Genomic DNA, 11,759 nt, shown 5'->3' on the forward strand with positions numbered 1-11,759 from the left:
AAGAGTACTCAACTCTTTGATCATGTCGTGCCTTCTTGGCATCTTCTTTAGGTGCATTTTATCTTTCTTAAGAAAGTATCGCAGTTATTGTCATACCAGGCAAGATTTTATACAGACAAAAGGCATAGTTTGTTTTGTTGTGGTATTGATCCTCTGCTTTAAAATACCCGACATCTTGGCGATCTCATTAGTATACCAGGCCACAGTCTTAAGGTCTTCCATGTCAATTTCATGGGTCAAAATTCTCAGTTACTTTACAGGCTCCTTTTCTTTCACCCAAGTGTAAAATGGTGGAATTCCTTGAAGCTCTGCTCTAGGCTGTCTTCCTTTCTCTCTATGCTTCTGTTACAGTTTTTGTTTTCATTTTCAAATTTACAGCTCAATCTGAGTTCTCTCCCTGAGTTTTAGACACATTATTGAACTGATTATGTGACATCTTCCCTTAGGTGGTATTTTAGACACTTCTAACTCAACTGTCACAAAGTGAATTCATAATCTTTCGCATCCCTGAATCTCATCATTTCCCAGTTTCCTTTTCTCAGAAATTCCAACCCAGTTGCTCAAACCAAAATCTTGGAAGGCATTCATGATGCCATCCTTATCCCCTGCAAATAGCAACTGACTGCTTTAATTCTGCTACTTAAAAATATCTTAAGTCATCGCTCTTCTCTTCATCCCCAGTCCAAGCCACCATCATCTCTCCTGTTCTGCAATACTTTGTCTTACTTCTCTTCCCATTTCCACTGACAGTCCATTTTGTTCACTGAAACCATAGTAATCTGTTTAGGCATCTAATTATTCCTTTTTCTGCGTAAAATCTTTGATATGGCACATAAAGTCTTAAGTGATCTGGCATCTTCCCATGTTTATAGCCTCATTTTGTGGCCCTCTCCTTGCTGTTAAATGTTTCAGGCGCAGGGGCCCTTTTGCATGCTGTTTCCTTTGCCTAGAATGTGTCTTTCTTCTTCCTTCCCCACCCTTGTTACATATGCATTCATCTGGCTGGACCTGGTAGCTCATGCCTGTAATCCCAGCACTTTGGGAGACCAAGGCAGGAGAATCACTTGAACCTAGGAGTTCGCGACCAGCTTGGGCAACATAGTGGTATCCTGTCTCTACCAAAATAAAAAAATTTAAAAAAGATATACATTCATCCTTTACGTTTCAACTTAAACATTAAAACATTATTTCCTCAGCCTTTTTCTTAGGGAACCTAATCCCAGGTCTAGGTTAAGTCCACCTATTATATCACCCTGTGCTTCTACATAGTTCATCTATCTTTGCTCCAATCTGTACGCTCTTCATAAAGACAATGACTGATTTTTGTTCACTGTCTATGTATTTTGCCACTGTTGCAGGTGAATGGAGGAAAATTTTCCTAAATAGGATTTGGATTTTCTTTAACCAAATTAATTTTCACTTACCTACATTCAAACATGTCTGTCATTCCTGCTAGTCATAAAGTTTTACATAAATATTCCTACATTTAAATCCCTTGGCTTGGAATTCTTGAGCCAAGACAGAACTTTGTTTTACAAACTTGCAAGATTCTTCTGCATATTGAACTTTCCAGACCACTTATAAAAATATTAATGTACTGGCTCTTTTTCAGATTAATGACCTATTTAGACTTCTAGTGTCCAAGAATTGCCTGTTCATATTCATCTTTTTCTTTCTGAGTCCCATGATGATTATTTGATGAATTATATTTTGTATAGCCTCCACATGCATTTTTCTCTTTTGTTCACTTCCTTACCATTTTGCCTCACTTTTTTTTTTACTGCTTCCTTTGTGTCTTTCCCATTCCTTTCCCTTTGTTTTCTCCTTGACTTCCTAGTATTGGCCATTGTGGGCATTGTTGAGCATTTTCAGTGGAAAGAATCAGGAAAAAAAGTGCTAAATCTTAGTATAGTTAATATTTGATACCATCAAAGAGAAGTAAGAAATGTGTTTAAAAACACAAATTAGTAGTTTTATATAACTTAATAATAAATTGAACAGATAATTTTTGTAATAAAAAAAATTTTAGTTTTTCCTCATGCACAGTTTCATTTAAAGGCATCAGTATTCCTAAGGGTAATTATTTGCCAAAAAAAAAAAATTAGTTAGGCCACAGTGTGTGACAATAAAGAGTGTTTATAAAGCCCTCATAATAAAAAGAAGTTACCTTTTTCTGCTTATGTTCAGGAAGAACTAGTGTTAGAAAACAGCCTTCTTCACTGTTGGCAAGGTGGAGTGTATATGCAGTAAATAGAAAATAATTATTATTTCACTCAGTAAGATAAGGGGCTGGAGGGTGGAGAAACTGGCATAAGATGGAATAGTTGTCAGTTGTACTTTATAAATATACAAAAGTTCTTTATAACAGTTTTTGTGGCTTATAATTCTAAAGGTGAATTTAAACCATATATTCTCATTCATTGAGATTCTTTTCCCTAATACTTAAGTTACCAACTTAGTACCAGTTTGTTTTATTTTAGATGATTGTCTTTTTCCTCTTGCCCTTTTTAAATTAGGGGGACTACAGGCCATTGCAGAATTATTGCAAGTGGACTGTGAAATGTATGGGCTTACTAATGACCACTACAGTATTACACTAAGACGATATGCTGGAATGGCTTTGACAAACTTGACTTTCGGAGATGTAGCCAACAAGGTATGTTTTTATAACATATTTCTTAAGATAGCTCAGGTATGAGTTAATTTACTTTCATAAAAACACATTTTACTGATTTTCTTGTCACTCTCCTCATTAAACGATGACTGATAAAAACCTGTGCTTCACTTTCGCTTGTCTTTACTCATTTGGTTGTCTTAAGCCTAAACAAAGGCAAAGGTACATCTAAAGATGGAACACAGTAGTGAATTTATGTAATTGCATTAAAAACACTGTTCATATGAATATACTTGTAGGGATCATTTCTGTGATCCATTACTAGAGAATTTTGTCTGACTGTGTAGAATTAAAAAATAAAAGATAAAACACTTCCTAGGAATGGGATTTAAAATCTGAAAATTCTTACGACCAAGGCAAGTGTTACACACACATTGATTCCATTCAAATAAGAGGCTTTACTCTAAAACCTGTTGCTTATCATTTCTCACCACTTATTCACTTTATTTCTCTAGTTTGGCAAAGGAAGAACAGATAGCAAAGAATTAAGATAATATTTGTCTTTTATTTAGGTAATCTTATTCTAGATTTTTTATGAGCAAAATATCAGTTATGATTAAAACAATATAATGAAAACTGAATTAGACATTTAATAGCCAGAAATAAAGCTTGGCTTCAAGTTGTCTTGTTGATGATCCTCTGTTCTGTATCTAATTTACAGGCTACGCTATGCTCTATGAAAGGCTGCATGAGAGCACTTGTGGCCCAACTAAAATCTGAAAGTGAAGACTTACAGCAGGTACTATTTAGAATTTCAACTGTTTTTCTCTCTTTTTCTTTGAGGCAGGGTCTCACTCTGTCACCCAGGCTAGAGGGCAGTGGTGCAATCTCAGCTCACTGCAACCTCTGCCTCCAGGGTTCAAGCAATCCTCCCACTTCAGCCTCTCAAGGCTGGGCTGACAGGTGCACGCCACCATGCCAAATGAATTTTTGTATTTTTTGTAGAGACAGGGTTTCACCACTCCTAGGCTCAAGCAATCTGCCCACCTTAACATCTCAAAGTGCTGGGATTTACAGGCGTGTGCCACCACTCCCAGCTAATATCCTGATTTAGAGTGTTGCTCAGTATTTAGTATCTCATGTATAAAAGATAGTTCCATTAACACTAGAAAAAGAAAAATAATTATGTTGTAGTTATACTGTAGGAAATCTTTTTGGCACTGTAGTAGCATTTAGGAGGAATTTAAAAAAGAAAAAAAAAAGTAAAGAAAAAAAAAAACAGGATCTCCCTCTCTTGTCCAGGCTGGAGTGCAGTGGTGCAATTATGGCTCATAGTAACCTTAAGCTCCTGGGATCCTCCTGCCTCAGCCTCCCAAGTAGGTAGGACTACTGCAGGTGCATGCCACCATGCCCAGCTAATTTTTAAAAAGTTTTTGTAGAGACAGTGTCTCACTGTGTTACCCAGGAAGGTCTTGAGCTCCTGGTCTCAGGAGATCCTCCTGCCTCAGCCTCCCAAAGTGATAGGATTACAGGCATGAGTCACCACGGCTTGCCAGAATTTCTTTCTTAATAGATTTCTGTTCTTACCTCTAGCATTAAAAACGAAAAAGCAACTAGTATGAATGATTTTATGTAAAAATTAATCTAAAATTGATTAATTTGCAGGTTATTGCAAGTGTTTTGCGGAATTTGTCTTGGCGAGCAGATGTAAATAGTAAAAAGACGTTGCGGGAAGTCGGAAGTGTGAAAGCATTGATGGAATGTGCTTTAGAAGTTAAAAAGGTACCTTTGAAAACATTTAGTACTATAATATGAATTTCATGTTTGGCTTTTTTTTTTGGTGCCTTCTTTTAGCCATGAGATTCCCTAGTTTCTTACCTGTGTATTATTTAGTACTATAATATGAATTTCATGTTTGGCTTTTTTTGCTGCCTACTTTTAGCCATGAGATTCCCTAATTTCTTTTTTTTTTTTTTTTTTTGGAGACGGGATCTCATTCTGTTGCCCAGGGTGGAGTGCGGTGGCCTGATCTTGGCTCACTGCAACTTCCGCCTCCCACGTTCAAGTGATTCTCCTGCCTCAGCCTCCTGAGTAGCTGGGATTACAGGCGCACGCCACCACTCCCAGCTAATTGTATTTTTAGTAGAGATGGGGTTTCACCATATTGGTAAGGCTGGTCTCAAACTACTCCTGACCTTGTGGTCTGCCCACCTCAGCCTCCCAAAGTGCTGGGATTACAGGCGCAAGCCACCATGCCTGGCCTAAATTTCCTAATTTCTTACCTGTTTATCTCACCAGTCCATAGTTTTAGAGTACCACAAACTCCTAAAGTACTAAGATAGAAAAGATTATACAAGGGAATTTAATGTATATCAGGGTTTCTCAGCCTCAGCACTATAGACATTTTTGACCAGATAATTCTTCGTTTTGCTGGGGCTGACTTGTGCATTGTAGATTGTTTAGCAGCATCCCTGGCCTTTGGCAACTGGCTACAAATATACCCTCCCCCTAGTTAGGCTAATCAAAATTGCCTCCAGATATTGTCAGATGTCCCTGGGAGGGAGGAAGGACAATGTCACCACTAGTTAAGAATCACTGGTATAAGTGTTACCTTTGTGCTCTCCAAATCTCAATCCCCTCAAATTTTGATGGTCAACTTATCAAGAGGTGATCAGAGCCAAGGGTGAGGAATCGTCAAATAATAATTTGTTTACAGAAGGAAATATCTCCAGGCAGTCCATCTGCTTCAGAAACTAGGCTAAATTTAAAAAGAAAAAAAAAAAAGTAAACTTGAAATCTGAGAGGGACCAGGCAAGTTGTCTTAGCTAGTCTAGGTTTCCTTTCACCCAGCTAGTCCTCCTACACCCACAGCCTACATGTTCTTCAGAACTTTCCTTTTCAGAGAAGGCAAAAGGTTTGTTTCTTGTTGGTTTAGTTATGCATTTTTGGTAAAGTATTTTATTCTTGGAAAACCCTTGAAAATTTATTAGATAGAAAAGCATTCAGCTAAATTATTAGTTATAAAGATGATATTCAAATATGCTAAGCATCTGCATAAAAATACCTGTAACACTGTTGAATGGAGAGAAGACATTTCAGAAAAGAACATGGCCAATAAACCCTTGAAAAGATACTTAATATCATTAATCATCAGGGAATGCAAATTAAAACTACAACGAGATACCATTATGCATATCATATTGGTTAAAATTTAAGAGATTGACCATGCATTTTCAAGGATGTTGAGCAGCTGGAAATCATGTATTCTGCTAGTGGGAGTGTAAAATGGTATAATCACTTTGGAGAACATTTGGCAGTGTTTTTAAATTAAACACACCTACCATATGACCCAGCCATTCCACTTCTAAGTATTTACCCAAGAGGAACAAAAACTTATGCTGTCATGAAGACTTACACACAAATATCCACAATAATTTATTTATGATAGCCAAAAACTAGAAATAACTATGTCTGTCAGCAGGTGAATGGTAAGCATATTGTGGAATATTTGTACAAAGTAATATGACTCGACTGTGAAAAAGAATAACTATTGATGCAGTAATCTGTAGTGACAGAAAACAGATTAGTGGTGGCCTGGGGTTGGGAGTGGAAGGGAAGGGGAGGATTACGAGAGGGTACTAGGAAACTTTTGGGGATGATATAAATGTTTGTTATCTTGATTGGACTGGCGGTTTTATGGGTGTATACATGCATGAAAAATTATCAAATTGTAAACTTGAAATGTGTGCAGTTTATTGTTCATCAATTATATTTCAATAAAGTTCAAAAAAATTAGTGCTTGCACACTTAAGTACTCCTAATAACCCTGTGTAGTTTCAGAAAGATTTAATGTGTGTGTGTATTATGAGAATTTGCACTGCTGCTAACTGGTTCATGACTTAATTCTCTCTCAAGGACCTAAACTCTTCTATAATTTTTTTTTTGAGATGGAGTCTTGCTCTGCCACCAGGCTAGAGTGCAGTGGCAGGATCTTGGCTAACTGCAACCTCTGACTCCCTGGTTCAAGTGATTCTCCTGCCTCAGCCTCCCAAGTAGCTGGAATTATAGGCATGCACCACCACGCCCAGCTAGTTTTTGTATTTTTAGTAGAGACGGGGTTTCACCATGTTGGCCAGGATGATCTCCATCTCTTGACCTCGTGATCTGCCTGCCCTGGCCTCCCAAAGTGCTGGGATTACAGGGGGGATATAATGCATGGTCAGTCTTCGAAAAACTAGCCATCAGAAATGTATAATACCCAGTTCTGATTTGGGCCCAATTCTGATTAGCAGTGTTAGAATTTATTTATTTTTCCCTCTTTTTCTACATTTAGTGCAGCAGTCATGAACATTCTGTTTCTGTTTTTCATTCAACATCACTTCCATCTCAACTTCAGCTACTAATGAGCAAGAGAATCAGAACTACCTTCTAGCTCTCCTGCGTGTTCTGCATCACTTTAACTCACTCAGAGCTCTTACTCTAGAGCCTTTCCTTGACCAGCACTCTGTGCTCCGTTCACTTAAAGCTGTTGGTCCCTTACTCTTGTCTTCTACATCTTCTCTACTGGATCCTTCTTTTTTGTTTCAGCTCTCTAGAAGCCCAATATTTTGAAAACAAAAATTTTCTGTGACTTCTTCTGTTACAGTGTTTCTCTTTTCCAGTAACAACCAAAACCCTGAACAAGTCACTTGCTTCATTTCTAAACTGGCTGTACTATCTTGAATTCCTCCTAATTTTGCTTCTGATACAACCCTTCTCCTTGATCATAGAGTCTAGATTTGTAGATTTAAGTTTTTCTATTCTACCTTCACCTGTATTTTATATACTTTTTGGTCACTCACTTTTACTGTTACTACTTATATTAATAACCTCTAATTTATTTTGTGTCTTCTAATTCGAACTATAAAAACATTTTTGAAACAAAACCCCTGGCCCTTGACATGTAGCCCCACAGAGAGGAACTTTTGTATTTTTCTACCTTCAACTCTCAACTCTGGGCCAGTTGCAGCTTAATTCAGTCCTTTAAATTCTTGCTTTTTTTTGTTCTCGGGGTACTTGGAGTGTCCCACCTTTATCTCAGTCACATGTAATTAAAATTGGGCTCATCTTGATTGATGTGAGAAGGATAAAAGCACTTCTTGCATAAAAGCACCTTCTATCTGCCTCCTACCACTTATCTGACAAATTATGTCTGAACCTGCTTCTAGATTGTTTTGTTCACTTAATTTCTTGATGAAGAGAATAAAGTAGCTCACTATCTATTGGGTTAGACCCAAAATGTTTGCTGTGACATTCAAGGCCCAGCTTTTGTCTCTCTGAACTTATTTTTCACTGTTCCCCATCATGGACTGTGATCTCCTTTGCGTCTTCTTTCTGGGTCTTCAGTGCTCCGGCACTGATTCTTACTTCCCTGCCTTTCCTCATTCTACTTCCCCTGCCAGCAGCAACTGGCTTCTCGTCTCTCTGAATGTACAGGTCTTATCCTCCTAAACAGCTGTTCTCCTCCATGAAATATTTGATTGGTTTGATTAAATTCAGGCTGTAATAATTTTTCCTTTGGAGCATTTGTTTCATGTATGTTTTTGTATCTTTTTTTCCCCCAAAGCAAATTGCTAGCACCTTCAATCACAGGTATCAGTTTGCTATGTTTGTATCCTCTGGAGTGCCTCTCATTTGCAGTAGGCACAGAGTTGATTTCTAATTAATGTTTGTTTCCTGATGGATATATAGTAAGAAGACAGATTGACATCACCATCATGGCAAGTTGTGGGTTTGGGGTTTTTTTGGGGATTTTTTTGTTTTTTTTTGTTTTTTTTGGTTGTGGTTTTGCTTTTGCTTTTTTGAGACAAGGCCACACAGCCTTGACTCCCTGGGCTCAAGCTATCCTCCCACCTCAGACTCTCAAGTAGCTGGATCTGTAGGTGTGCACCACCATGCCTGGCAGATTTTTTTTTTTTTTTTTTTTGAGACCGAGTCTTACTCTGTCACCCAGGCTGGAGTACAGTTGCACAATCTCGGCTCACTGCAACCTCTGCCTCCCTGATTCAAGCGATTCCCCTGCCTCACCCTCCCAGGTAGCTAGGATTACAGGCACCCACCACCACACCTGGCTAATTTTTGGTATTTTAGCAGAGATGGGGTTTCACCATGTTGGTCAGGATGGTCTCGATCTCCTGACCTCGTGATCCGCCCACCTTGGCCTCCCAAAGTACTGGGATTACAGGCATGAGCCATTGCGCCTGGCCGCCTGGCTACTTTTTATGTTTTTTGTAGAGATTGGATATTGCCATGTTGTCCAGGCTGGTTTTTAACTCCTAGGCTTAAGCGATCCTCCCACCTCAGCCTCCCAAAGTTCTGGGCCTGAAGGCATAGAGCCATCGCACCCAGCACATGGCAAGTTTTGACCAAATACCTTTAATTGTGTATCAAAGTGTTTCTGTGGCAATTACAATTTGACAGTTGACTTTGATAATCGTATGTTAGGGAGTTCCAGGTTTTCGTAATTTGTTATGTGGGGAATTTTAAGAAATTATAGCTTTTCTAGTACCCTTTATTGTTTTTATAAATTACATTGTTAATTTTGAAGCAACCACATATATATAATGCTTTTTATATAAACAGAATATTGTATATACGACACTGCAACTGGCTCTTGTCATTTAATAATACTTCTAAGATATCTTTCCATATCTATGCATGGTTTACAGAATTTTTTAAATCTGCTTTCTTTTTTTTTTTTTGAGACAGGGTCTCACTCTGTCAACCAGGCTTCAGTGCAGTGGCACAATCATGGCTTACTGCAGCCTTGACCTCCCAGGCTCAAGTGATCCTCGCAAGTAGCTGTGACTACAGGCACATGTCACCATACCCAGCTAATTTTTTTTGTATTTTTTGTACAGATGGGATTTCACCATGTTGCCCAGGCTGGTCTCAAACTCTTAAACTCCGAATCACACCACTCAGCCTTCCAAAGTGCTGGGATTACAGGCAATGAGCCACCACGCCCGGCCTTTTTTGTTTTTTTTGTTTTTGTTTTTGTTTTTTTGAGACAGAGTTTCACTCTGTCACCCAGGCTGGAGTGCAATGGTATAATCTTGGCTCACTGCAACCTTTGCCTCCCAGGTTCAAGCAATTCTCCCACCTCAGCCTCCCAAGTAGCTGGGATTACAGGCACCCACCATCATGCCCAGCTATTTTTTTTTTTTTGTATTTTTGTAGAGACGGGGTTTTACCACGTTGGCAAGGCTGGTTTTGAACTCCTGACCTCAGATGATCCACCCGTCAGCCTCCCAAAGTGCTGGGATTACAGGCATGAGCCACTGTGCCCGGCCACATGCTGGGCCTTAATCCACTTCCTATTCACATTTTTTTTCTTTATTTCAAGCAACCCCAGCCTGAGAATAACCCACATTCTATTCTGAAAATGTTTTCTTTTCATAATGCACATCAGTTGTGCTTCATATTCTAAGATGTGTGTACTATCTAAACACTTAGAATAAAGTTTATAAAAGTCATTAGTTAAATATTGTGTTCTGCTTGTTTTATAGAGCTATCACTGATATAAATACTATTTGATATTTTATGAACATTTTTCTAAATGGAAAGTTATTAATTTACCAGTGAGGGGCGGGCAATAGGATAGATTAAAAAATAGCTTTTATTCAATATCAGTAACATAGAAGTTAATGAGAGACAAATTCCAACTCTAATTAGATGACCCATATTCTGTTTCTTACTAGGAATCAACCCTCAAAAGCGTATTGAGTGCCTTATGGAATTTGTCAGCACATTGCACTGAGAATAAAGCTGATATATGTGCTGTAGATGGTGCACTTGCATTTTTGGTTGGCACTCTTACTTACCGGAGCCAGACAAACACTTTAGCCATTATTGAAAGTGGAGGTGGGATATTACGGAATGTGTCCAGCTTGATAGCTACAAATGAGGACCACAGGTATATATAGAGTTTTATATTACTTTTAAAGTACAGAATTCATACTCTCAAAAAGACCTAATTGTAAGCGATGTTTTACATAATCATGAAAGTTTTAAGCCAAAATATATTTATTATTGTGAAAAGATAACTACTCTTAGTTTAACTCATTAGTGTACTTAATGTAATAACAGTTTATAGTATTATAAAGGAGACTAAATTAAGCAAATGATAGTTGAGAGGTGTAGCCCATATGTGGAGGAAAAAATAGTCACAAATATTGGAACAAAATAATCCATTTCTATCAGTATAGTATAAAAGAATGTGAAAACAAAATTTAAAACAAGACAAAAACTATGAGCATGATCCAGAGAATATAAAGGTTCACATTTTTCTAATGATGTCTTAGTATCAATAATAATAATTTTTTTTTTTTTTTTTTTTTGAGACGGGGTCTCACTCTATCGCCCAGGCTGGAGGGCAGTGTTGCAATCTTGGCTCGCTGCAACCTCCACCTCCTGGGTTCAAGTGATTCTCCCACCTCAGCTTCCCAACTAGCTGGGACTACAGATGCACGCCACTACACCCGGCTAGTTTTTCTATTTTTTGGTAGAGATGAGGTTTCACCACGTTGTCCTGCTGCTCTTGAACTCCTGGTCTCCAGTGACCCACCCATCTCAGGCTCCCTAAGTGCTGGGATTACAGGCGTGAGCCACTGCGCCCGGCCAGTAAATAATATTATTTAACTAACAGCCATTCATCCAATCTGCTAGAGTTGCAAAACCTAAAAGAGTGCCTCAGATGCAGGGCACACATTTTCAGAACTCGGATTCTGTATTATGTCAACAAAAATACAACTGTCTTTTTTTTTTTTTTTCTTTCTTTCTTTTTTTTTGAGATGAAGTCTCACTCTGTTGCCCAGGGTAGAGTGCAGTGGCACAATCTCTGCTCACTGCAACCTCTGCCTTTGGAGTTCAAGTGATTCTCCTGCCTCGGCCTCCCGAGTAGCTGGGATTACAGGTAGCCCCCACCATGCCTGGCAAATTTTTAGTAGAGATGGGGCTTCACCATGTTGGCCAGGCTGGCCTTGAACTCCTGACCTTAGGTGATCCGCCCGCCTCAGCCTCCAAAAGTGCTGGGATTGTAGGCATGGGCTACTGCGCCTGGCCAAAAATATGTTTTTTTTATAGCTTATTCATTTTTTAAATCTGT

General features: G+C 38.6%; 1 protein-coding gene across 16 annotated transcripts in view; it reads left to right on the plus strand.

Moving 5' to 3' along the window:
• The window catches only part of APC (APC, WNT signaling pathway regulator), a 144,319-nt gene that overhangs the window by 122,674 nt on the left and 9,886 nt on the right, over window positions 1–11,759 (plus strand). For all 16 annotated transcript variants that reach the window (XM_025387550.1, XM_025387546.1, XM_025387548.1 and 13 more), the window contains 4 exons: window positions 2,517–2,656; window positions 3,336–3,413; window positions 4,280–4,396; window positions 10,354–10,568. In XM_025387550.1, the coding sequence (XP_025243335.1) occupies window positions 2,517–2,656; window positions 3,336–3,413; window positions 4,280–4,396; window positions 10,354–10,568 (550 nt within the window). The remainder of the gene's footprint in view (window positions 1–2,516; window positions 2,657–3,335; window positions 3,414–4,279; window positions 4,397–10,353; window positions 10,569–11,759) is intronic.

This window comes from Theropithecus gelada, chromosome 6, assembly GCF_003255815.1.
Source record: "Theropithecus gelada isolate Dixy chromosome 6, Tgel_1.0, whole genome shotgun sequence".
In the NCBI taxonomy this organism is placed as follows: domain Eukaryota; kingdom Metazoa; phylum Chordata; class Mammalia; order Primates; family Cercopithecidae; genus Theropithecus; species Theropithecus gelada.